The sequence below is a fragment of the Monopterus albus genome, unplaced genomic scaffold, assembly GCF_001952655.1.
Source record: "Monopterus albus unplaced genomic scaffold, M_albus_1.0 scaffold103.1, whole genome shotgun sequence".
Lineage (NCBI taxonomy): Eukaryota > Metazoa > Chordata > Actinopteri > Synbranchiformes > Synbranchidae > Monopterus > Monopterus albus.
This window is the reverse complement of record NW_018127983.1, coordinates 2375419-2400351: the sequence shown is the minus strand read 5'-3', so window position 1 is coordinate 2400351 and position 24933 is coordinate 2375419. Positions and strand designations below refer to the sequence as shown.

The window sequence follows — 24933 nt, the reverse complement described above, 5'->3', positions numbered from 1 at the left end:
GCTGCATGCCTAGACTCAAGCAATCAACAATTAGTTGGTGCCAACTATTTCTATTAGCAATTTTTATTGATTAGTTGTTGCAGTCCTATAAGAAATAATGTGAAACTATGCTGTAGGCCAAAATGATGATGTCTTTCTAGTTCAGTGGCTTGTGTAAGGTTGTTTACTTGAACTTTTGATCCTGATTTATGTACATGGTTCAGCAAAAGTAAATATTCTGAGTGCAAACTTTTGTCATTTCCATCATCCAGTTGGAGATCAAGTACTGGTTGGTCACAGGAGACAGTCTTTCCATGGAGCTGCTGAAGACAGAGAAAGGAAACACAACAGTGGCTCTGAGTCACCTGCAAGAGCTGCACAACACTTCAGTCTCCCATCACAAAACAGTAAGCCCCCACATTGTCACTCCAAGGCTGCTTTTGGCTGTTATGACCATTATGACACTATTTTTAATATACAGAGTAGAGCAGTAGGTGGGCTGTAGTGTCGCCAAACAAATGCAATCCAGTACAAAGGCTCTGTGTTAAACCCTGCCTGTATTTATGAAACAGCTCATATTCAGGTTTTGGTTAAGAATCTCCATACATAGACTGAAACTGACAATAGGTTGCCTCTACTCATGGTTAATGTCTGTCAGCTGTCACTCCTGGATCAGCTTGTTCATCTGTGTGATAGACCTCCATTGTTGTTGTTGTTCAAGAACAATTAAAAACACATCAGGGAACTACACAGCTGCACTGCGTGATACGCTTTTTCATTATAAAACCCCACACCCAGCAATATTGCCCCAAAGTCTTTGAGCAGCTACAATTTCCTGGAGCCAAGAACAAAGTCGGCATCAACTGCGAATGCGTGAGATCTTGCATGAGCTCTCAGATTTGTTTACATTCCATTAGCTACTCACACTCAGGTCTGGGGTTTGCTAATGAATGGTCAACCAGTGCAGTGGGGTGTTTCACTGATGTTTTTGATCGTTTTTGAACAACAGAGGCGCAATCTGTGGCGCAGATGAACAAGCTAATCCAGGACTGACAGACATTAACTATGAGTAGCAGCAAATCATTGTTGGTTTTAGTCTCTGTATGGGGATTGCTGAAAATACTGTTAATATAGAAAATATCTGGCTTCATCCTTTTAAGGTCAACCTTGATGGTTTTAACTTGTAATGTCTTTGTATTGGATTACATTACCCAGCAAACATACATAAATTTGCATGAAATACAGCACACTGTGATGATAGAATTAAAAGGTCAAACTAACCTTTTCACTTAGCATGGCATTATTCTTTGACATGTTATAAAGATTTTGTCTAGTTTTATATTTACTTGCCTTGCTTTATTATGACCATTTTAATAATGGCCCTAAAAGAATAAACAGGTCTACCTCCAAAGTTCACTAATTCAGTTCTGTATTGAATTCTTTGATCTGGATGTCTGTCTTTGAGATGCTTAGTAAAGTTTGAGGTGTTTCCTCCTTTTGTGGCAAAAGCTCTGAGACCGTTTGCATACTGAGTTTATACCTTGTCCCTGATCATCAGACTCAAATGTAAATTATCTCCATATGCAACTGTTAGAGTCCTAGTCCTTCTCTGTCATAACTTAATCAGGGCCCCTGCTCTCTTCCCTTGCCAGTGTTTTCTACAAGTCCCATAGAGGGCTGCTGTCCCTCTGACCTGAATGTCCACACTTTTGTTACTCCTTATCATATAGAAGCTTAATATTCCAACTGGAATGTGACTTCTGAGTATTAGTTTATATCTGCAAAACACGTGATTTTGATATTATACATTTAGAGTAAGTTGTTATTTTGACCTACAAAAGAGAGCTTTACTGGTCAACAAAAACCACAGTGTCTCAACTACTAGAGAACAAGGTACTTTATGGTACTTTACAGTTAACAGCTTCCTCATATTGAGAATCTGCAGCCTGAATACAATGAGGTACTTGACATGCAGGAAACTAGTGTTAACATGTGTTTCTACAGGTGATATTAGCATCTGGCTATTATGCAGCATTCAGAGTGACATTGGTGGCCAAGGCTCTGGAGGGCATGTATGATGGAGCCGTACACATAACTACAGATTATGAGGTATAAAACTGTCGTATGTAGTTTTAAATCGTTCTTTTAAAATAATAAAGAGAATTCAGTGCAGCGCTGACACAACCTATTCTTTTCTCTCAGATATTAACCATCCCAGTGAAGGCTCTCATTGCAGTGGGCACATTAAACAGCTCTCCTAAACACATCGTTTTACCACCTTCGTTTCCAGTAAGTAACTTTAACTTGTATTCATGGGTAAGATTTCACAGCTCTCCTGTACTGGAACAAGGAAATGATGAAATCAAGTGTGAAAGTCCCTTTCTGATTAATGCCTGAGGTGTTATGGCTCTTGATGTGTGTTTGTTTTTGTTCTTTTGTTTTTTCCTCTGTAGGGGAAAATTGTTCACCAAAGCTTCAGCATACAGAGCTCTTTCACACAGAAAGTGAGACTGCAGCAGATCCGCTCCCTGACAGAAGATATACGTTTTTATTACAAACGGCTTCGCAACAACAAAGATGAGCTGGAGCCAAGGCGTAAATCTAAGGTAGACGGTCATCTCATGCAGCTAAATCAGCGAGTCACATTTGTCCTAGACATAAACCTATTTTCTTTTCTCCATCTTTTTTCAGGTGGCAAATATTTATTTTGATGCCAGCTTGCAGTGTGGTGATCACTGTTATGCGGGGCTGCCATTTGTGCTTAAATGTAAGTTTTTTGTTTGTTTGTTTTGTTTTGTTTTGTTTTTAGTGTGTGACATTCAAATCTCACACAACTAAAGCAATTAAAGACTGGATCCACTTCTCTAAGGAAGGTGGGGGATTTTAACAGTGGGCTGGTCAGTGATTTTTAATCCCTTCCAGAATGCATACATGGGTACATTTTCACCCCAAATCCAGAAATAACTACAGCTGTACTACTTTTGGTCAAACTCATCTTTCTGTCATTTAAATCCTGTCCCTGGAAACTGGACAGATGGAAACATGCTAACAACAACCCCATAAAAGCTCATTAAATGGGCCGTTGTTATGTTAGCTACAGGGGGCTGGTATTTTTGTAGCCAATAGTTGTTTACATTTGTTGCGTTTTAGCAAATTGGCACCATTAAAAGTATGCCTAATTTGCTATGAGCATTTCCTGTGTGCTGTTGTACCCATGGGTGTACAGACAAACCCCATCCAGTCACTGGATTACTTTGACACTGGAGAAAACTTAAAAAAGTGAAGTTTCCTGGGCAAGGACTGTACTCCAACTGAGAGGGAGTACGATTTTACTTTGATTCACTTTGCGCCGTAATGCCTTACGTGTCACCCTGCACACCTACCCTTGGCTTTCTTTTTGACTTTGTCTTGTGGACAGTCCATGCTTGTTTTGCAGTGGTTGAAATCCCATCTGGAATGATGAGTTCTGTTACCGATCAACACAGTGAATATGCCATTCACCTCTTTTTGTAATGTTAACTCTTGTGTTTAAGAATCTAAATTAAATGGGTAATATGTTGTTTTTTTCCTTCCACAGCTGAGTCCAAGCCTCATGGTCTAGCATTACAGGAAGATATCTGGGATGCTGATGTGGACCTTCATGAAAAACTTCTCAGACGATGGAAGGAGCTTAATGAACACTCTGGCCACAAGTAAGCACACCAGGTGTTAGGATTCACTAATCTTTGGTGGTTCGGTTATCAAACTTTAAAGCTAAATGAATGATTCCAACTGTTTGCAAATGCCACATGATGTTTTTTCCCTTGTCGAAGGATTGAAGCTGTCTTTGAAGTCAGCACAGACCTTCAGAAAAATGTTCAAGCTAAAATAACAGCACATTTGACCTGGCCCTCACTGGTCAACTCTTCACAGCGAATTACATTCCCTCTGACCAACACAAACAGCTCCTCTGTGAGTAGATACAATCAGTCGCTTGTTAGTACATGTGCACAGCCACACACACGAATGTTTTAAGATGTTGTCTGACTTGAGGATAACATCCTTTTGTTTCTCTGTAGGATGAGGAGGTGATTCTGCAGAATCCTGCCGACGTCCCCGTCTATGTCCAGGTTCTCCCCTTGGCACTGTTACCCAATCCCTCAGTGTTTACTGGAAAGCTGGCTGACAAGTGAGAAATCTCATCAGTCTTTGCATTTATCTTTTTCTTTATCCCCTTCATCTTACTCTTTCAGTAACCAACTAAAACTTCTTTATCCAGGTTACCATTAGGAAATTTGTCCAACATCAACATTGACACAAACACCTTAGAGTTCCAGGTTCACAGAAATCAAGTGAGTGCTACAGCACTGTTCAGGAATTCAGAGAATCAGTTGGTTGGCATAATCACAGTTCTATTGTCATTGCTCGAAGCAGTTTGTCTCTAACAGACTCTCTGTTTTGTTTTGCAGACGCCCCTAATGAAGAGTAGTACAGGGTTCATAGAGGGATCAGCCAGGCCCTTTGTGTACAACCTTCTGCTGCTGCCCGGAGAAGTCAAGTCGTTCAACGTGAGGTTCACTCCCATTAGAAACCACAGTGTCTCTTCCCTCCTCATAGTCAGGTAATATCAGTTTTTTTATGCAATTAAATATTTAGTAGATACTGTATCTGTTCCTCTTCTGACTGTGTGTGCTAAATTGGGAATCTGTTTAGGAATAATCTAACTGTGATTGACACAATCATACTCCATGGGCGAGGCACAACAGAGAGTCTGAAAGTTGCAGGGAAGCCTCCAGGACAAGGCAGCTCGCTGAGGTTTAAGATGACTGAGTCCCTGCTGAAAGACTGCACAGAGAGTGAGTTTGTTTGGCTGAGGCCTGGATCAGTGTGAATGAGGGCCCTCCTGACACTTTACATCACTTCAGTTGTCTTATATTCGGATATAACCTGAATGAGATTTAAGACATTTTTATGTCATTACGTACTTTATTTTACACTAAGCTAATTTTAATTCACCTGGCTTTTCCTTGACTATAGTTAAAAGCAAGTTGGCCCCACTCCAAAGGAAGAATAACTTGTGCACTTAAGCAGATTCAGTTACTACACTTTACAGTTAGCAATAACATCTAGCAAGCCAACCATTGTCCATAAACAAATGCAAACACACAGATTACACACACTTACCCTGCTTGTTCGCACAAATCTTTCTGTAGTTGGACTGAACCAGGATTGTTTAAGGCTGGCACACACTACAGGATAATTAAGCCCATTTCATGACTGATTTCCCTCTGTAGGGTATACAGTCCTCAATGTTCACACTTCTCCATCCACAATCTCACCCAAACACTACATCTTCATCCTTTTTTTTTTGGCCTTTTTTGCGCAAATTGCACTGCATATAAACAGTGCCGGATGCCGGCTGTTGTCTGTTTTGGTACAAGTATATACGAGACCTCACAGGATTTATTGGCTATCTACTGCCAGAACTTCCTGTCTTTACTGATAATTATGTGTGTTCTCAGTCGTTAGTAGGGGTGTGGTGAGATCTCATGCAATGAGATCCTGCAATATTAAAATGTGACAGTATATCTAGTTGAGGCGAAAGCCTTGTGATATCAGTACATAACAGAACCAGGCCAGTATGATGGAGTGTGACCATACGTTCACATTAGTCTGGCAAAAATGCAACTCACAAAGACTAATGGCACAACATTGAAAATCCTGCAGTAAAATACTTAAAACTTTAACTCTGGTACAAACCCATCTACTGTGGACAATGAATCAGTGCAGACTGTTGATTTATTAATGTGATTTCATTCACAATCTCTTTACATTTTCCATCAGTTCAGTGTGTCCAAGTCCATTAATTATCACTGTTTATTTCAGAGACAAAAGTCAAAGAGCCAAACTTCACCCTCAGAAGAACCTTCAGAGTGGAGAACACAGGCTTGCTCCCAATCACCATCAGATCAGCAGAAATCAATGGACAAGCTTGTGAAGGATATGGATTCAAAGTTCTCAACTGTCAAGAATTTGCACTTAATCCAAATGCTTCAAAAGACCTCATCATACTGTAAGTGAACAAAATGAGACATACAGTATGTTGGTGCTCCTTGTTCATGAGTATTTGCTCTGTGTGTGTGTGTGTATGTGTGTGTGTGTGTGTGTGTGTTTGTGCTTTCCCCATCGCCCACCAGTTCCGTTGATACTTGTCCTCCATCTTCAGCAGTATGAATTGGCTCTCTGTGTCTCTGCTGCTCCCCATGGCTCTTTTTTTTTTCATCATCACTGAAGGTCCCCCCCAGGTTCCCTTTGACATAGATGGAGACATGTACTTGTTATCCCTTTACAAGTTCAACAAAACTGCTTGTACATTTGCCAAATATTCAAGTCGGGGCATTTTTCTTGAATCACGTTTTTGTCAAAATAGGGACAGCAGCTCTGGAGAAAAATGTTTTTAGATATAAATCCAGATGTAACAAACAGTCAGTTCATCCTGGCTCCTCTTTTTAACAGAAATATTCAGATGCATCACTGTTTAAACTGTTGTCTGCTGGCTTCCTCTCCGGTATTTCATCATTCTAACAGCACAAAATGAGTCAGAAAAGAGCACAGCCACTGTGCTGATATATGGTTGGTGCTTTACAAATGCAGCTAGATAAAAAGGCCAGTCTTGATTTGGTGGGATACTAGTTTTAAGCTATTAAAACTTTGGAAACTCTCAGTACTTAAGTTACTTTGTATAAAGTTGCTTTCATTTGAATCAGACTGTTATATTTGCTTTTAAATTGTAACATGATCGCTGGCTCATTGGAGCTCTTCTCAGAACTGTTGGTGTGAACAGGCTGTTTATTTGCTCTTATTATGGCAGGACACTTTACAGTCATCATTCTTAAGGGCAGGACACGCTGGCAATGTGTGTCAAAATACCTGCACCCATTGTTTTCTATGTAAACACACATATTGGCAGAGAACTCACATCAGGAGAGGCTGCTGACCTATTTTCCCAGCATCAGCGCACATCAGAACAACTTCTGCTCTCTTGATTGAAGCATCCTAGCCACTGTACCACCGTCTTCTATCTGTCCTGTCAGTTAGGACTGGTCACACTGTCAAAAATCAGCAAGGCTGAAATATCCACCCATTCTGGTAATCTCACACCAGTGGGTATGCGATGCAACGCCACAAGGGTGTGTTGCTCTTTACCTGTACATAAAGTTTGAAGGCACTGTGACATGTTACAGTAGGAAAAGCACAGGTGTTAATAATAGATAATAAATTAATTGCAGCTGTCATGCACGCTGACTCACTGTCATGCTGCTTTTCCTGCTATGACAAATCAAAATACCTCTGTCCATTTTCAGCCTGTGGCCTAATATCAATGAGATATACAGTAAGTGAAATCAGTGAATATAAATGAAAACTGATGTGTCAAATATGAAGTCATGCCCAGCTCCTCTGATTGCTTGTCTGATTTGAATTAGGTTACCAGTAAAATGAACGTTTGGAGTATGTTCATTCATTTTCTAGTCCTTCAGTCTCAAAGGTCATATGGCAACAACAAGTAATGAGAAATAAGCATTTATCATACTTTTAATATACGCACTCTTTTCCAGAGCTCTTTTTGCTTCAGTTCATGGCCTAACTAGTTCTATTGAGCTTTACTACTACATAACATAGCTTTATGCATATTGAAATGAGGAGTATTTGGATACACACAGGAGGGGTCCAGTTGTTTGGGAGGTGTCCTCTTATTCAGCGCTCAGAGGAGCTGTAGGTGTGTCTTATGAGTAATACACTGGACGGTGCACAACAAATAAGTGCTCAGACCGGTACAAATGTTGAATGACAATGAGCATACAAGGTGTGGTCAATGATAACATCAGTTCAAGCTTGATCAGATCCAACTTTTCATGGATCACAGCCACTACTTGTTTATGTCTATGCAAAACAACTCTCAGCTTTGCTATTTTATTCACTGGGCTATAGACTCTTTTGACATTTTGTCAGAGTAGGAAAAGTATAGGCAGGTGGAGCTAATAACAACAGCAGATTTTTGATAGCTTTGTTCTGTTCTGTTTAAGTGTCCAATTCAGTAAACTCCCATTCACTGAACTATGCTAATAAGTATGACAACAGCAACGCCCTGATGCTGACACCACTATGGCATGTAGCCATTATTAATCTTATTATGTGGTTTTCTGATCTCTTCCCAATTCTGCTTTGAGAACAGCCTATTAATAAGTACATTTGTGTATTCTAGCTGATAGCTAATTATAAACAGTAGGCACCGGTGTGAACTGTCTAATCTACACTACCTACAGTAGCACAGCCACTTGACTGCTTAGAAAGTTTTACCACTGGGCACATACAGTACTGTGTATTTTATTAGACTGAAGAAATACATTGAAATACATGAACTCTTATTGAAATACATTAACTCTGCCTGTTTTGATAGAACTACGATGTAGGCTGAACACAATGCATGTTTTGAAAATAACCACATTAACGAAGTTGAGGTGTGCCTTTCTGCTTTACTGCATACCTCCCCTCAGGCAGTTTCATTTACCAACCCAGAAAAAGACACTGTTTTTGTTAGACAAACAAAGGTCATGTGAAACTGACATTCAACATTGTTACTCATCAGGTCACACAACCTGTCCAATTAGCTCATGGATTCCTTTGTCTTCTAATCCATTAGAAGACCACTTCCTTCCTGTCTTGTGGTCACATTAATTGATGAATTATTTAATTAAGACAGGTTGATATCAGGTCATTTTACTAAGGTTCTTGTATGGTAGAGAATACACTTCTCCTCCTTTCCTTACAGGTTTACACCCGACTTCACTTCATCTCGAGTGATCCGGGAGCTGAAATTGGTGACGTGTGGGGGCTCCGAGTTTGTGTTTGTCCTGAATGCCTCCTTGCCCTACCACATGTTAGCTGCATGTACAGAGACCCTGCCCAGACCGAGCTGGGAGCTGAAGCTCTACATCATTGTCTCTCTCATAATGAGGCAAGTTTTTCTCTGGCTTGCAGCGTAGCATTACGACAACGTCAAAAACACCAGAACAAGAACACATTTCTGTTGTGTTTTGTCAGACGTACTTCATCCCAGCTCACAGTTTATCATTGTTTGTTTTGCCTCTTCAGTTCCATGTTTCTGTTGGTGATTGCCACAGCCTACCTGGAGGCTCAGAGCATCTGGGAGCCTTTTAAGAGACGTGTGTCTGTGGAGTCCAACTCTTCCTTGGAGACTGGGAGACCATTTAATCTCAGGGAAATGGTGCAAATTCACAGTGATTCAAAGTAAGTGTAGCATAATAGTGACTGAGTAACATCCTGATCAAGCGATACAGGGAGAACAGGAATTACACGAAGCTGGTCGTAAAATGTGGTCAGAGTTTCATCTGTGTTACAATTATTAACAGACACAATCAGGTAACCAATAGCACACAAAATATTGTGGTGTTCTGGTTGAATTTATCATTAAAACTTTGACTGTGTAAGTTGGAAAAAGTATGTGAACCCCTGGTTAATGACATTAACAAAAGGTAAGTGGAGTCGGGGGTCAGCAAACCTTGAATCCAGATTGGAAGTGTGGGTTAGAGCTACTTTAACTTGAAACGTTTTGACAGAAGATTTAGGACAAATATTTGTTGTTTTGCATAAAACTGGAAAGGGTTGCAGAGTAATTTCAGAGGTTTATTCAGTCCATAGTTTAAAAAACAGTTTTTCAATAGAGACGATTTAGTACTGTGACTGTTCTCCCTTGCAGTGGGCACCCAGCTAAGATGATTCTCAGAGCAAGGCACAATGCAGAATGCTCAGTGAGGTATGAAAAAGCTGTGTGAGAAAAACAGGCAGCACTATGTGTCCTGTTAAAAGGGAACTGCATACCAATACGATAACATCATCCCAAAGACCAATTACAGAGGACAGTGTTGTGATTTGGTGCTCCTTTGCTGCCTTTGGGCCTTCAGAACTGCTGCCATCATGGAAGAAAAAATTAATTCCTAAGGTTCTGCCCTGTGCAAGAGTAAGCTCTTGCTTAATGTCAGGGTGGCTGTGCACCAGCTGAAGCTCTGTAGGACCCCCCCCTAAACACTGAAGTAAATCTATTACAGAACAAGTTCAAACAAAGTATATCCACCTTCTGGAGTGACCCAGTCAGAGCCCAGACTTCGACCAGACAGAGATGCTGTGGAATGAGCTCAAAGAGCCATTCACACCAGACATCCTGGGAATGTGGCTGAGCTAGAGCAGCTCTGTGAGGAAGAATGGTCCAAAATTCCTCCTGAACATTGTGCAACTCTGATCTACACAAAAAACAATTATAATTAATTAGTTTGTATGGTTTTGGCCTAAGTGGGTTGTCTTTGCCGGTACTTGTGACTTGGATGAAGATCAGATCACATTTTATGACCATGAAATGCAGAAAGCCAGGTCAAAAACTTGTTCTTGCCACTATATGATCGTTGAAATATAGAAAGATACAACATTAATTTTGTAACGAGAGAGATCAGTTTGCACTAAAAACAAACTAGTCAGGATTTTGTTGTACATGATTATTTGCCAATTAGAATTTCCTCTGAATCAGTCTATGTTCTGTTGTTGTCATTTTAGACTTTTAGTTAATGTTCCATCTTTCTAATTGATGGATTAGGTTATGAAGGAATCTGACAGTCGGCTGCTATTGTCTGTGGCTAACCACTGCCCACAGTTTGGGCCATGGCTGGCACCACAACCACTAGTTGGCCTTTATCACTGGCTATTCAGACAACTTTGCATGTGCAGTCTAAGAGTTGTCCGACAGGCAAATTACTTTAGAATATCATTTAAAACATCTTATCAGACATATTCTTAATTCCTGTTCTGGTTTACACCGAGACAATTCTAATAGCAGTAATAGCAGTTTAGTAGTATGAAAAGATTTGTTTTGTTTTTGTTGGCTACAGGGCCGTAACTAATGATTTTCTAGATGACGTGCTGTAGACTAGTCAGAAGCTCCAAGCCTCATTTGTGTTATGTTTAATGTCCTCTAAAGTGCTAAACTGTCTTGTGCTAACTTTGTGGTCACACCGAATCAGTTGCCTTTTTTTGTTTTGTTTTGTTATTTGCAGCAGTTCATTACCAAATGAAACCAGATACAAACAGCCCCTACAAATGATTTATCTACCAGTGGTCCTGCATTTGCAGGTATTCTGCCAACGGTTTGTTGACATTTCTGTAGTTATTTTCACGAAGAGATGTCACTGATATCTCTAGTTCTGAATTGCATGTCACAATAGACTTAGACTTAGATTTGGGTAAAAAATTTAACAGATGGTCACTTCCACGAACTTCATGGCTTTGTGAAACACACAAAAAAGAAGTAAACCGTTTTCTTTACAGCAATACCACATGTTGTAGTAGTGAAGTAGGGTTGCAACAGTATGAGATTTTCACGGTGTGATAACGTCTCAGAAAATATCAGTTTCATGGTATTGCAGTTACTACAGTGACCCTCAGAAGAATGAGAAAGGGTCCTTTTTAATACAAGTGACTGTACCAGTTGATTGAGCTGGATTGCGGAGCTATATTGACCCTGAAATATAAACACAATTATAAGAATGATTTTTTTAAAAAGCATACAACTATAGCACTATATAATTAAAGCATGTTAGTCTGCATTTTAGCACCAGTAGTAAAGCAAGTATTCACATCCTTAAGTAAAAATACTGCTATCACACTGTAAATGTAGCCAACTATGACAAAAAAATGTGTTACAAATGCTAAGTAAAAGTAAGTATTGACACAAAAATGTACTTGATGTATTAAAAGTATTAGTAGGCTAATCCATGCAGAAAAATGTTATGCTATACAGTATATTATATTATTACATTAACAGCCCATCACTCATGCACTGATGTAAAAGCAGGATTTGACATCTTTTTTATTATTTTCATTAGGGATTAACCTGCTGATTATTTTCTTAATCGACTGACTGGTTTGTAAAACTTCTGACAGCAGTGAGACATTCCATCACAATGCTCTAAATGATTATCAGAATGGCTATTCATATATTGTAGGTGCACTCACTCACACACATACCCAGAGTTATGTGAGCCGGAAATGTTTGTGTGCATTTCTGGGGTCAGATTAGGATCAGTGTGAGTATTTTTGTACTGTAAATCAGAGATCGGTGAACAGACAGTGTGGAAAATTATTTCAATAGCACATTTATTGTTTGGGATTAAAGTCATAAACGGGACACATACTTTCACCTGTACAGCTGTGTGTGTGTGGCACCCGTGGTGGTGTCTGACAGGCAGTCGGGGAAGAAAGGTGCACGCATTGCGTTTTTTTTCTTCAATACCAGTAATAAGCAAATGTGCATGGTATAATAACCCTCAATTTTCATACTATGGTATGCTGTAAAACTGGTATATTGCTGCAACCCTACAATGAAGGGATCCAAAGAATGTTGGCTAGAGTGGCAGAAAATGGAAGTGCAGAGGGCAGATGCAGCATAATTTAGTGGATTCCTCTGTTAATATTCAGGTTGAGCGATTACAGTGACCCATCCCAGAACTCCAGAGGATTGTATGCATCCAGCAATGGAGCAGCTCGGGTCGGAGGTCGACAGAGCAGCAGTCGCACCTTATCTGACGCAGACTGCCAAGATAAGAGATCCAGGATCAGCTTCAGCCGCCCATCTATGCAAGCTAATTCCACTCAGTTGACCAAAGGAAGTACAACCTCAGGCCAAGAGGGCCCGCCACCTGCCTGTCAGCTAAATAGCCGGAAGGTTCGGAGTCCCAAACAGCTGGACCTCCAGAGTCAAGGTTTAGCTGCGTCATTGCCTCACAGAGGCCTCTGCCCTGAGGATGCAGAATATGCCAACCTACTAGGAGCCATGGACAATGATCTGGACCGTCCAGAGTTGCTCAGCACTGAGGCACTGCAGGAGCCGAGCTCTCAATCCATACAAAACAAAGGTACCCGCATTTGTTTTTACCAGAAGAGAGTAGAGGGTCTCTGTAATCGGTTAGAGGTTTTGAAAGTCCATAATATTGTTGATTGCTCTTTTGGAATCTAAAGGGAAGGCCCGAGGTAAAACAAAAGCCCAGAGGAAAAAGGAAGAGAAAGAGAAAAAGCCAACAGTAAAGACTCAGGGAGACGAACTTAAAGATAATTTGGCTGACAACGATGACAGCTCCTCCACTACTACAGAGACGTCCAATCCAGACTTGGAGACAAACATCAAAGAGGTACACAGAAATAATCCAGCTCACATCAACTCTCTTTCCATTGACACTAAAAAGAAATATGCATGTTAACATATATTTCCCATTATTTCTTCCAGGAACCAGTGAAAAAGAAGGGAAGGACAGTAACCACAGGGAAAATGACAGAGGAGACTTCCAATGTCTCGATGAAACCCAAAACCAAGAAACAAGAAGCCACAAAGAAAGAGACCCAGTCAGAAAATTCCAGGTTTGCTTTTTAAATTAACAAGCTTTTTTTTAAATGTAAATTATATTTTTTGACAAATCTTTATTGTTCTTAGTCTGCTGGAGCTGCCATATGTAACGCCGCTGGAAAACAAACGCAAGAGCTTCACATCCAAAGCTCTCCACCCTCTCAACAATACCCCAAAGACAAGGCCCCTGCAGAAGCAGAGACGTGAGTTTCTTCGCTTAAATGCTGTCATTGTTGTTTTAGCACCAGACATGTTTGTGACATGTTTGTTTTGGCAGTAAATGGGAAGCTGGAAGACAGACGCCCCTCTTTGTTTGCCAAACTGTTGTCCAGTGGTTCGGTGCCAGAGCTCGGCCATAGCAGCAGCTCTGAGGGTGAGAAGGAGTTTGCCTCTCCAGAGTGGGATGTTCCGCTCTCCAAAAACAGCATCCGTAAGTCGAGGCCTGAAACAGTCCTGTTATGTCCTGTGCCTGTCCTCCTCTTGACCTTATCAAATGCTAACCAATCACTGTTTTCCACATGCAGAAGCAGATAGTCTTCAGCAGATTTCCCTCCAGACAATGAACGCAGACCCTTTCCTGAAGAGGTCCGTCACAGCCGGGACCTGCTCCCCTCCACCCACCTCCCCAAGCTTACTGTCCCGAGGCACCTACAGCAGCGTGGTCAACAGTAACGGGTATCCACAACTTAACTTTAAATAAAGTTTTTTTTTTTTTAAACTGATGTCCACTTAGGAAAATACTGTCATTGATGCCAGATCCTCCTGTTTCTCCAGCATCATTGCCAGAAATAGCCGCAACTAGAGCTGTCCCAACCTGATAAAAAGCAAATCAGCAAATATGTGCTGATTTGGGCATATTTCACAGGATCAGTATTGTCCAGAATGAAGCCAATCAAATTCCGATCCTTATTTAGAACTACAGTGCTGTATTTGAGTGAACTCGGTCACATTTTTGAAACGAAATAAGCTGCTGTATTAATCAGTCCAGCTGTCTACACTGCCCACATGTCCACTGGCATATCACTAGCATTTTAAGCACATGGCCATGACCTGAAGCCTGTTTTTAGCTTCAAGTCTGTTTTTTCTCAGAGCTGTGTGCATAAAACCCTCCACAGAATCCACCAAAACAATGATGCAAAGTAGTAGTTGGTATCTGCCCTGTAGTTCTGAGTGTGTTGTCCAGCTCCCAGTTGTCTTTTATTTATATGAATAATTTAAGCTCATAAACTTAATATTTTGGAACCAGGACCTGATCCAGTATTTGGATCAAGAAGCTCCTGAAAAATACAGTGTGCCAGATTTATTTCAATTTCAGTATTTTAACTATTTAATGAACATCTACTGCGGGCAAATATAAGTATGAGCTCAGAATCGGTATTGGCACATACTTGATATGAAAAAAAATCAAATCAATATCAGGGCTGAAAAACTGAATCGTGACTTCCCTAGTCGCAACTCCAAAGTCCTTTTTAAATCTATCAGTATTCTTTCCACTGTCCTAGACCTAAACTACCCGTTTGATCAGAACTGTTTCCCAGAATTGTTCCAGCTAAATGAATAAGTCAGGTTTTCCCCCCAAGTGCTGATTTTGAGTTTTTATTATTTGTAGATTTAAGTCTTATTTAATTTATGATTTATATTGTATATCTGGATTTATCGGGATTTTCTTCCAGTTAGAGCACTTCTAAATGCACCCAACACTAATCCAGATGTTTTTCTGACATTTTTGCAGTGAAGGAAACCAGAAAAAAGCCCCAGGAAATAAATTACCTACAGCCAGTCCACTCCCAGGTAAAAACGGGAACCCTACCTTTGCTGCTGTAGCTGCCGGTTATGACAAAAGCCCAGGTAAATATCTAACATAAGACACTAGATCAAAGTGTATGTGTTGTTCTTGTTGTGATTTGTTTACATGTTTGATGTTCTTGTCAGGTGGCTCTGGCCCAGGTAAAACTGACAACCAGGGAAAAGGCCTGGCACACATGACATCAGTGGAAAGTGACAGCTCAGACAGGTAATGGAAGAATCCTGGCACAACATCAAGTTACAATCTCAGCTAAATATATACATATATGTATGTGTGTTTATATCTTTTTCTGTTATAGCTCTGGATTGTGGACTCCCATTGACACAGTTAGTAGTCCCAGCTATCATTCTGCCAACTCCTTCTCTGCTTTTGGACCCAACAACTCATTCAACCTAACAGGAGGTACGCTGTGTGGTTGACAGGCTGGCTAAGAACACACACAAGAAAGCTGAATAACTGATCTAACAGTGGTTGTTAGGTGGCTGCATTTAAACTGAAGCGTGTGTGGTGTTCTTAGTTTTCAGTGGCATGAACCTACCAAAGTCATCTGAGCCTCAGCAAAGCTGGCCTGAGTTCACCTCTGTACCTTCCTCCATCTGGGACATGCCAAGCAGCGACTCTCTGCACTCCTGGCCCAGCAGCTCCAGCTCATCCACCGCCCCGACAGCAGTAAGATCCGGCACTTTGTGTTAATGTTAGGGATGTTCCAATCCAGTTTTTTTGGCCCATATGAATAGCTGGGAGCTGGACAACACACTCTCAGAACTACAGATTCATTACAGGGCAGATACTAACTACTACGTTGTATCCGCATGCGAACACTCTGTTTCTGTAACAGGTCCAGTCTAGATAACCCTGTTTCAATATTTAATAACGCTGTATTAACAAAAGGTAGCACCACTGGACGAAAGCATAAAACCTACCGTGTCCACACCAAAAGCACATGAACATAGCGAGAGACTCACACCCGTCTCTATATCAGGTGTGTATTCACTCGCACATAGGAAGCAGCTGGTGAACAAAAACAAACGAACCTACAGACACACTTTGGAAAAAGGAAAACTACAGTCCAAATCTCTGACAAATAATAGACAGTGAGAAAATTACTGGCAACACTTGCATGTTTCAGTATATTCAACCTACAGTTTAAAAAGAACTGCCATGTTCAATAGGATTGATGTAACAGGTAATAGATCAGGTGTTTTAACTGTTTCTGCTTGGTGTATTTCTCTGTTTTGGAGGAGTTCTGGTTGGAATAAGTGAGCTTTCATTGTTTTGGTGGATTCTGTGGAGCGTTTTATGCATGCACTTCCAAAAAATAGGCTTCTGGTCACGGCTATATACGTTAATCGAGTAATATGCAAGCTGGCAGATGGGAAGTGTAGAGAGCAGGATTGATTAATATTGCAACTTATCAGTTGCATGATAGTTGCATCTCAAAAACACGAGTCTGCTCAAATACATGACTCTAGCTCTACATAAGGACCAGGATTGGATTGGATCTATTTTGATCTATTGGATCTAATACTGATCCTGTGAAATACACCCAGATTGACGCCAATACTGACACATAGTATCATAATGAGGAAGCTCTCTGATACTCATCCTGTTTGTGATACTATTGTGCTTCTCTTTTTTTCTTTTAGTCACTCCTGGGAAGCACCCACATCCCCTGGTCTACAACCACACCTTTCAGCAGCTCCATTTGGTCTACAAGTGCAGATTCTGCCTTACACCCTTTTGCTGCAACTACCAGCTCAACAACTCTGACTGATCTGGTTAACAGTCCCGCCCCGTCAGCGCCAGCTTCCACCGAGATGAGTCGGGCTTACAACCCATGGAACATGTGGCGCCCCACCCTGAGCAGACGGAGCTCTGAGCCATGGCCCAGCTCCTCTGACAACGGCAGTTAAACAACACGAGGGCACTTAATAGAAGCACATCATGGATTTGATGTACGCTAAATCAAATCGTTTTTTAATTAGAACATCCCAACAGAAAGCAATGTTACCTGAGGTGTTTGGTAGCCCCGCGCTATAGGCTACCAGCCTGCACTTTAGTTCTCTGCAGCTTTTTATTCACAGGGGAGGAAATGCTAACTTTTATTTGGATTTGTTTTAACAGGTGCCCCTAAATTAAAAATGTTGATAGCATGGTATGCCAGTACCAGAACTTTGAACATGGCACAGAGTCTCTGAAGTTTAATATTAATGTGGGAAGAGACATGTTTTTTTTTAAACCACGTGTCTTATTTTCACAATAATTTTGCTTCTAATTGGTTTCTTATAAAAGTTGGATTGAAAGGTTAGATTTGGATCTATTTGAATTCAAATCTTTGCACTAGGTTTTTAATTTGCAGCAGGCATCTTCCATAATTTGAAATGTGTTTCTTCAGAACAACAACAGCCTAAAAAGCTTCATGAATGTCCATGTTCTTCATTTTAAAGTAGGCTCTGCCCTAAAACTCTCAAAGCCCTGTGAGAATAAATTGGTCAGGCAATCAAAGGATACCCAGGATTGAGGTTTGTATTGTACATCACCTCTATTTGTCAGCAAATTTAAATAAAGGTTTTCAGCAGAACACAATGTGGAGTTTTTTTCTATCAATTAAACCTGCAGTAATATATATTTTTAGCCACCTGGAGTAGTGATGGGGATAGTGGCTCTGAACAGAGCTGGATCTTATGGCTCCTTTCCTTTCATGGAGCTGTTCAAAGAAAGGGCTCATTATTGATCCAATTATTTATTTTTAACATATTTGTGGTGTAATCTTAGCGCTGAAGTGCATCCAGTTTCATGTCTGTGTGTCCATTTGTTTGACCTAGGGCAGAGTTCAGCTGCACACACAAGGTGCAGGGCAAAGTGGCCACATAAAATCCTTCCTGCAGGGTTGTGCAGAGGTGTGGCCATGTTTGTTTGTGCTTTAGAACGTAACTCCCATGAAACAATCAGAAAATAACATTTCATTTCTATAATTCACTGCTTGGTTTTGCTAGCGCTGCTCCCTGTCTTCATTCACTCTTTCTCTCCCTCACTTTGTGAAGTAGATTTAAAACACAGGCAGTGGAATTTGGGCCCAAAGAGAAAAAGAACAGCTCTCTGATAAGAGTCGGATTCCTTAGTTGTTACCAACCAGCCACTGAATAGGACTGGATTGTTCATGAACGTAATGTCACAAACTTGGAGGCAGTGGAAACAAGTTTCTGGAGTTTTCCTCCCTCTGATTGTTCTGAAAAGTCCACATCATTCTGCCAGTCCTTTTCCTTGTTTACGGCTTCCTCCAACTTTCTAGCTTTGTGGAACAGCTCATTGTCAGTGCTCTCCATATCCATGAGCTCAACCTGAGGGATCGTTAACCTTGTGTTGTAACTTATATCAGCATCCAGAGCTTTGTTTTAGATGCTCCACCTCAGAGACCAATTAAGCCCACCCTCTCACAAGTCTGGTGGCCTGATTCCCCTTTTCGCCCTGTGTTCAGGGACCTTGGTCATTCTCAGCCCTGACAGAAACCCTCCAGTGCAACACTGGCCTTGACCTTTGGGACCTGCTGGGGTGTGTCAGGCTCTCTACCGGAGTTTATGGCAGGACGGCCTGCCCTCTCAGAGAAGCTTGTGACCAAGCTTTGTATTTGGTTTTAGCAAGTCTGTGCTGCCTTCTGTTGGACAACTGTGTAATACAACACCTTTTTCAGTGTTGATTTGATTTTAATGTGGCATGAAAATTCATGTCCCAAAAGAAAGCCATCCTTTTATTCATGACAAAAAGCTAAATAATTGTCCTGTTTAACAGATAATGACACTGGTCTTTAGCAACAATGCTACACAAAATCAAAATTTTTGTTACACCCCTAACATCTCTGCAGTGATTGAAACTGAAACAATATCCCAGGGAATGAACCGTCTGCACCCCCTTACTACTTTGCAATAATGGGAAGTCCCACATTTGCTGCTGTAGCTGCTGGTCATGACAAAGGTTTATGTAAAAATGTAACAATGAATTTAGATGATGGCAGCCTTATGATGATTTAAGATTAAATGGAGACCCAAGGCTAAATAAGACAAAACCTTGTGTGATGATAAACTAGTACAAGAGGTTTGTTGTAGCCTCTATTTGTCAGCAAGTTCAAATAGTGAATTTCAGCAAAACATCCCATTTTTCATTGCATTACATACTTAGTTTGATGACAAATTACAGATAGAAAAAATATTGGATTCACCTCAAATTTTCCTATAGGCGCTCATTCAGTGAGCCCTGTGTGGAAGCATTTCCTCTTGTTAATTCAGATCCATCCTACACATCTGTCACATCTGTATGAGCTATTTAGTATGTGTATTACTTATTACAAGGTTGTCTGAGGGACTCCAGTAGTAGCTGACCAAACTTGGCAACATCACATTTAGTCATAACAAACACACTGTGGCTCTTCTGCAGCGCATGTGTACGATCTAATGCCAACATGCCGCGAGAGATCGAACCCTGCAGCTCCACATGAACAGGACACTCAATGACCTCTGTCACCACGGTGCTGTCAATGCAGGCCGCCACTGCATAGGCATCATAAGAGACGAAGCAAGGTCCAAAGTACACGTCTCTCTTAGTTACCATAGCCTCTTTAGAGTAGGCCCGGCATTTAGATGTCAGCATCTTCATAAAGCGCGCAGCAGGTGCATCCTGATTGATCAACTCTTTGAAGAATTCCTGTACAAATGAAATCAATTAAATCAGTTTCAATTGGGGCACTTTATGCGAGTTGATGTAGTTCTACACATCTTACCCATGTCAGTCCATTTCTGCATGCATATTCCCATGATGCAAGGTATGTAGGGCAAAGGAATTCTTCAAGAACAATATAGGCAGACTCTGGATCCATGGCAAAGTTAAACTCAGCACACAGTGTCACATTCCCCTTTCCTGCAAAGACAAAAGCAAGCTATACAAGCTGAGAGGTATCAGAAACAGTCACTGTAATCATGTGGGGGTGTTACCTTCCATGTTGCCACCCATAATGTATAGATCTTTGAGGTTTTTGGGAAAACATGGATCCAGTCTAACAGCCAGTGCCAGATTAGTGAGCGGACCAAGGGCCACCAGTGAGACCTGTGGGAAGCACGTTAAAATACAGTGTCACAGGGCAGCCATGCATTCCAGACAGAGACTTCTCACCTGGTTCTGGTTTTCAGACACCAGTCGAATCATTGCATTGACTGCGTGCTCTCTCTGGACTTTCTTCTCCCACTGTAGATCTTTGTCTTCAATCACATCCCCAAGTCCATCGGTTCCGAAGTGGTCACTAAATGGGCTTCTGACTCCAACCAGAGGACCGCCAGAACCTTGAAACACTGCAATCTGCAGATAAAAACACATGTGGCCAAGTTAGGTATGAGGGCAGGGTTTGGACATCCTTAATCAAGATGAGCCCTTAGAGGCTGATTGTGCCAGTACATTTATCCCCAGGCTGAAAATATGACTGGGACTGGTTAGATCTTGAGAGGGATGAGGGAGAAACTGGCTTTGAGCAAGACCTCTCAGTTCTCCACCAGAAATCTCTGGCTTTCATGGACCAGAACATGAGGTGGTCTTTTTCCCAAAAAGTTCATCGTGCTGATTGGAAGAAACACTCATAAAGGATTCTGTGGAATAATTATTTAGGCAGGAAAACCTGTTGGAAAGTCAATCCACTCCGACACTATTAAATGGTAAAACAACAGTGTACAACAGTGTAATACCAACTTAGGACTTTTACACTTAAAATAGTTTATCTATTCATTTAAATAAGGCTAGTGTACTTACCCCACCCTGCTCACAGACAGAGAGGACCCTCAAAACATTCTGACACACATTCTCAACACCTGTGTTTCCAAACACACAGGTAATGCCCAGGATCTGAACGTGAGGTGCTGCCAAGGCCATCATTATAGCCTGAGCGTCATCTATGCCGCAGTCTGTGTCAATGATCACCAGCTTCTTTGCCATGGTCGCCTGTAAAATTCAAATGCTCAAAATTACTGTCAGAGCAATCCATTAAATCTTTCAAAGGCTGACTGGTTAAGAGACAAGTCTGCTCCAGCCACATTTAAAGATAAGAAAATACTACGTGTTTCTGTAGGGACCGTGTTCCTGTGGGTTTTCAGCTGTCCTTTTCAAGCAGGACAACTGTATAGGTTGTATATTTTCCCTTTATAATAAAGGAATATTTCTGCTCAGTGAGCCACCAAAACACATTCAGCCTCAGTGGCTGCTGTCTCTGGTGCTCAGGATACTCGCTGACATTGAGCTTCTTGCAGCAGACGATCCTACTGGAGGTTGGCTCCAGTAGCTTTCAGCCCAGAGTGAAACAGCCATTTAACGGTTAAGTTCACTGACTCTGGCTCTGGAGGCATTTGTTGTAGGGTGGAGTCTGCTGAGCTGGTGGCTATTGGCCTGTTTTATTTACCTTTTGCAAGTTGTTTTTTTTTTTTGGCTTCAGAGTTTAACTGCTTTTTTTTGTTTTTGCCAGTTATGAAGTCTGATTATTTTTAAATACATTTCATTTCTTTGATTGATTTGGCCATGTCACGAGCCAACAGCTTACAAGTGCAGATTCTTTAGTGCAGTCCTTATGCTCATTTTGCATCTCTTTGTGGCTTTGTTTTGCATCTGTTTTACTCATTTTGTGTTTATCTCGTTGATTGACTTTCCAAAAAGAAATGTTACCAGTCACTTTATACAGACACTCTGGTCCAGGGGCCTTGGGTCTGTGACCAGTAGGCCCGTTTAGTAATTAATCCATAGTACCTTGTGTGTCTTAGCGGACCTTTTGCTTCTCTCTGAGGCCGTTTAGTGCCTCTTTGTGGTCATATGTTTGACACATCCCTGTGGTCATTTCATGTCGCTTTTTGGTCACAGTTGTCTCTTTGTTGTTGTTTTGCACCTCTTCCTTGCTATTTTGCATCTCTTTGAATTTGAAGAGCCTCTGGTCCCTTGGGCAGTGCGTAGTGGGCCCATTCAGTAATTCATCCATGCTTCCACTGATTAGTACACACAATATATTTAATCTGAAATATTCTTGAGAATATAGGATATAATATAGGTATTGTATAATGGGCCTTTTCCTTTCTATTAGCTGGTTTTTCGTTTGTTTCAAGTTGCAAGTTCATAAACACTCAGAAAAATGCACACTTTCCATTATTAATGATGAATGACCACAGATTAAGTGCATGAGCCTGTCATGTGCCTCTCACCGCGAATCTTAGTGATGTGTTACTCGAACACTCTTTGGTTAAACGTTACTGTAGGAAGGCCTACGTCCATATTTTAGTATTTTTATTTATTTTACAGATGCTCGAAGATGTTGCTATCGTTGTAGCTTTTACAGGATTATCGTACACTAGTCACTAAACAGCGAACAAACTTACCTTCCACCTATAAAGTTTCAGGAGCTAATGATCCTTCTGTGATTGGTTTGAACTGCGGGATCAGTTCAAGGTCTGCTAACACGGATATGTAGGCACTGAGAAAGTGACATGCATATTTAAAGTAAATTGTGTGTATTGCAATAAAATACGGACTCGAATAAGCAAAATTATTTTTGTATTTGACATCATCACTGACATAAGTGGGGTTTATATATATACATATATATTATTGTCCAGCTTTAACTATTTTTTTTTCTGATGTTTTTCTGAACCTGCACAGGAAGAGGATTCGAGCAAGGAAGACGACGCTTTGGAATTTGTATCGTAAAATTTCAAGGTTTCCCCAGGTAATGTGTAACTAGGTCTAGTTATGTGCGATTAGTTTGACGTTTTGCCGTTTCACAATCCCATTGGTCTTAAATGATTGCACAATGAATGATGAAAAAAATGAATGTAACTACTGGGCGTGTTTTCATCTGCTAACTACAGTAACGTTACAGCACAGATGTAGCTGTGTTCTGGTCTCGACAACAGCAGATTCTTTGGTGAAATGTAAGTTAATGATTAATAACCCCAGAGTAGGAGCCACAGCAGGCTGTTTACAAAACAGATGACTTATTATAGGCTAAAACTAATGTTGTATGTTGCTGTGTTATGTCGCGCTAATTTACAGCAATGACATTTAAGGTTGTGATTTTGAACACCGTTGTACAAAGACTGATATGTGATCAGCTGTTCCCTGGGTCCACAGGTTTGGGCCTCTGTCACTTGCACCCCCATTTTCCTTTTATATCTTTGCACAGTTTCTAAAATGCCTGTCCTTTCATTCCCAGAAGAGATCAGCATCACAATCAGCCTCAGCCAGTTCTGTCATCCATCCATACAAGTGTTGAATGCCTAATACATCGGAAAGTTCAGGAGCAAACCTGGCCGGCCCAGCAGACGCCTCAGGGCTGCGAAGGCCCACTGATGGGCAGGAGGGACACAGTCTGATCAGCTCCTTCACCCGAGATGCTGCAAGAGCAAGGCGGGCTTCAAGTGCCGAGCTCCACCTGCCATGGACCTGCCCAGTCACACACTCCCGAGAGACGTTCTACACCGTCTGCTCTGATTATGCTCTTCTCAACCAGGCTGCTTCTGTGTACTGTCCCCCAAACACAGCCAGGGATGTGGTCCAGAACAAGCAAGATGAAGGACATCTGCTTGCGAAACCTAAACCCTCTGCAGACTTCACCACTGGTCAAGCTGGAGGTGCTCGCGTGGGATCAGACGGCGACTCTGACATGGAGGAAGTGTCCTCCATCAACCCTAAGCCTATTTTGGCCTGGGAGATTGACAAAGCAGACTTCAATGCTGTGCCCAGCAGAAAAATAAGAACAAGTAAGAACAAGTATTCTTGAAGTGTGTGATATTAATTTATACAACTGTAGAAAAGGTAACTGGCTGTTCCTGGTGTGCAGTCAGTTTGCTATCACCCAGTTACCATTCCTGTTTTAAATACCATGAAAGGCTTTTATCATTTACATGTTCTTTAATGCTTCAACAATTTAAGTCCCCACACTGACTAACACTGTTTTTCAGGCAACATGAAGAAATGCAGCACCAAGAAGATGAAGTCATCAGACCGACCCAGCCGAAATCTGCAAGACGTCCCTCCTCGTACGTCACTGGAGGAGATCAAACAGAGAAAAGTGCTTGACCTCAGGAGATGGTAATGGTAGATTTAGTACCTCACTGGTTTTCAAGAAACAGTGAAGTAAGTGTTACCTCAGGCTATAGTAATTTATGGAAAAATGAAGAGGCCAAGTAGTCACTGTGTCGCGTTTACAGTAGGTTCAGGAAAACTTAATGGTGCATAAACTAAAATTTTACGCACTAACGGATAAATCAAGTGAAAATGGGACAGGACGTGGAGCCTCCATGCTTTGCTGCCTACAGCACTTGTGTTATTCCAGCTTCTCTTGTTAGACACACACACACACACACACACACACCGATGGCAGCCCTGTGCCTGCAGGGCTCTGCTCTGGCCATCAGGGGGCAACTTGGGGTTCATTGTCTTGCCCAAGGACACTTTGACATGAGGACTGGGGAGAACGGGAATCAAACCGCCAACCTTCTGGTCACAGCCGGAGTAAATGGAGTAATTCAAACTTTGTGTAATGTTAGTGCTTTGTGTGACATAAACAGTAACCAGAGCATTGTACTGGGCTGACCAGTTTACTTGTTAGTGTTGAACTGGAGGCTGCCTTTCACACAGTTGTTACGACCAGGCATCCATAGTTTATGTCGTCGCTAGGAAACAGGAT

The 24933-nt window shown here is 41.3% G+C and overlaps 3 protein-coding genes across 7 annotated transcripts in view; 2 read left to right on the top strand and 1 right to left on the bottom strand.

Moving 5' to 3' along the window:
• tmem131 (transmembrane protein 131) overlaps window positions 1-17627 on the top strand; it is a 35914-nt gene extending 18287 nt beyond the window's left edge. Inside the window, exons 17-41 of the mRNA XM_020609982.1 lie at window positions 252-386; window positions 1984-2088; window positions 2182-2268; window positions 2433-2585; window positions 2671-2746; window positions 3557-3671; window positions 3792-3930; window positions 4038-4147; window positions 4238-4310; window positions 4428-4579; window positions 4672-4814; window positions 5845-6031; window positions 8789-8974; window positions 9112-9267; window positions 12502-12938; window positions 13042-13211; window positions 13307-13437; window positions 13511-13626; window positions 13701-13853; window positions 13948-14098; window positions 15156-15271; window positions 15356-15437; window positions 15529-15632; window positions 15748-15899; window positions 16877-17627. Coding sequence (XP_020465638.1) covers window positions 252-386; window positions 1984-2088; window positions 2182-2268; window positions 2433-2585; window positions 2671-2746; window positions 3557-3671; window positions 3792-3930; window positions 4038-4147; window positions 4238-4310; window positions 4428-4579; window positions 4672-4814; window positions 5845-6031; window positions 8789-8974; window positions 9112-9267; window positions 12502-12938; window positions 13042-13211; window positions 13307-13437; window positions 13511-13626; window positions 13701-13853; window positions 13948-14098; window positions 15156-15271; window positions 15356-15437; window positions 15529-15632; window positions 15748-15899; window positions 16877-17143 — 3696 coding nt within the window. The 3' untranslated portion in view covers window positions 17144-17627. The remainder of the gene's footprint in view (window positions 1-251; window positions 387-1983; window positions 2089-2181; window positions 2269-2432; window positions 2586-2670; window positions 2747-3556; window positions 3672-3791; window positions 3931-4037; window positions 4148-4237; window positions 4311-4427; window positions 4580-4671; window positions 4815-5844; window positions 6032-8788; window positions 8975-9111; window positions 9268-12501; window positions 12939-13041; window positions 13212-13306; window positions 13438-13510; window positions 13627-13700; window positions 13854-13947; window positions 14099-15155; window positions 15272-15355; window positions 15438-15528; window positions 15633-15747; window positions 15900-16876) is intronic.
• A 1240-nt stretch (window positions 17628-18867) lies between these two features.
• Window positions 18868-22707, bottom strand: LOC109965741 (inosine-uridine preferring nucleoside hydrolase). Of its 2 annotated transcripts, none has more exons than XM_020610030.1 (6): window positions 22625-22707; window positions 21021-21209; window positions 20394-20576; window positions 20216-20327; window positions 20005-20141; window positions 18868-19928 (listed from the first exon to the last, which is right to left on the bottom strand). In XM_020610030.1, exons 2-6 carry the CDS (start codon window positions 21201-21203, stop codon window positions 19563-19565), a joined length of 981 nt encoding a protein of 326 aa, XP_020465686.1. In that variant the 5' UTR covers window positions 21204-21209; window positions 22625-22707; the 3' UTR covers window positions 18868-19562. The 2 variants fall into 2 exon arrangements, with proteins under 2 accessions (XP_020465686.1, XP_020465687.1); XM_020610031.1 differs by lacking the exon at window positions 22625-22707 and adding an exon at window positions 22451-22607.
• Window positions 22708-22890: 183 nt separating this feature from the next.
• The window catches only part of LOC109965736 (basic immunoglobulin-like variable motif-containing protein), a 7797-nt gene continuing 5754 nt past the window's right edge, over window positions 22891-24933 (top strand). For 2 of the 4 annotated variants that reach the window (XR_002275685.1, XM_020610023.1), the window contains exons 1-3: window positions 22891-22971; window positions 23458-24004; window positions 24206-24335. Coding sequence is in view for 3 of the 4 variants with exons in the window: in XM_020610023.1 (XP_020465679.1) it covers window positions 23518-24004; window positions 24206-24335 (617 nt within the window). In the remaining variant the exon portion in view is untranslated. Of the gene's footprint in view, window positions 22972-23113; window positions 23177-23457; window positions 24005-24205; window positions 24336-24933 lie in introns of all 4 variants that reach the window. The other 2 variants (XM_020610024.1, XM_020610025.1) reach the window with 2 other exon arrangements.

Coding starts and splice junctions, on each gene's coding strand:
- LOC109965741 (XM_020610030.1), bottom strand. CDS start 21,203: ATGGCAAAGAAGCTGGTGATCATTGACACAGACTGCGGCATAGATGAC. Junction 20,577..21,020: donor CTGTCTGTGAGCAGGGTGGG/GTAAGTACACTA, acceptor TTTTATCTGCAG/ATTGCAGTGTTTCAAGGTTC. Junction 20,328..20,393: donor TGTCTGAAAACCAGAACCAG/GTGAGAAGTCTC, acceptor TGCTTCCCACAG/GTCTCACTGGTGGCCCTTGG.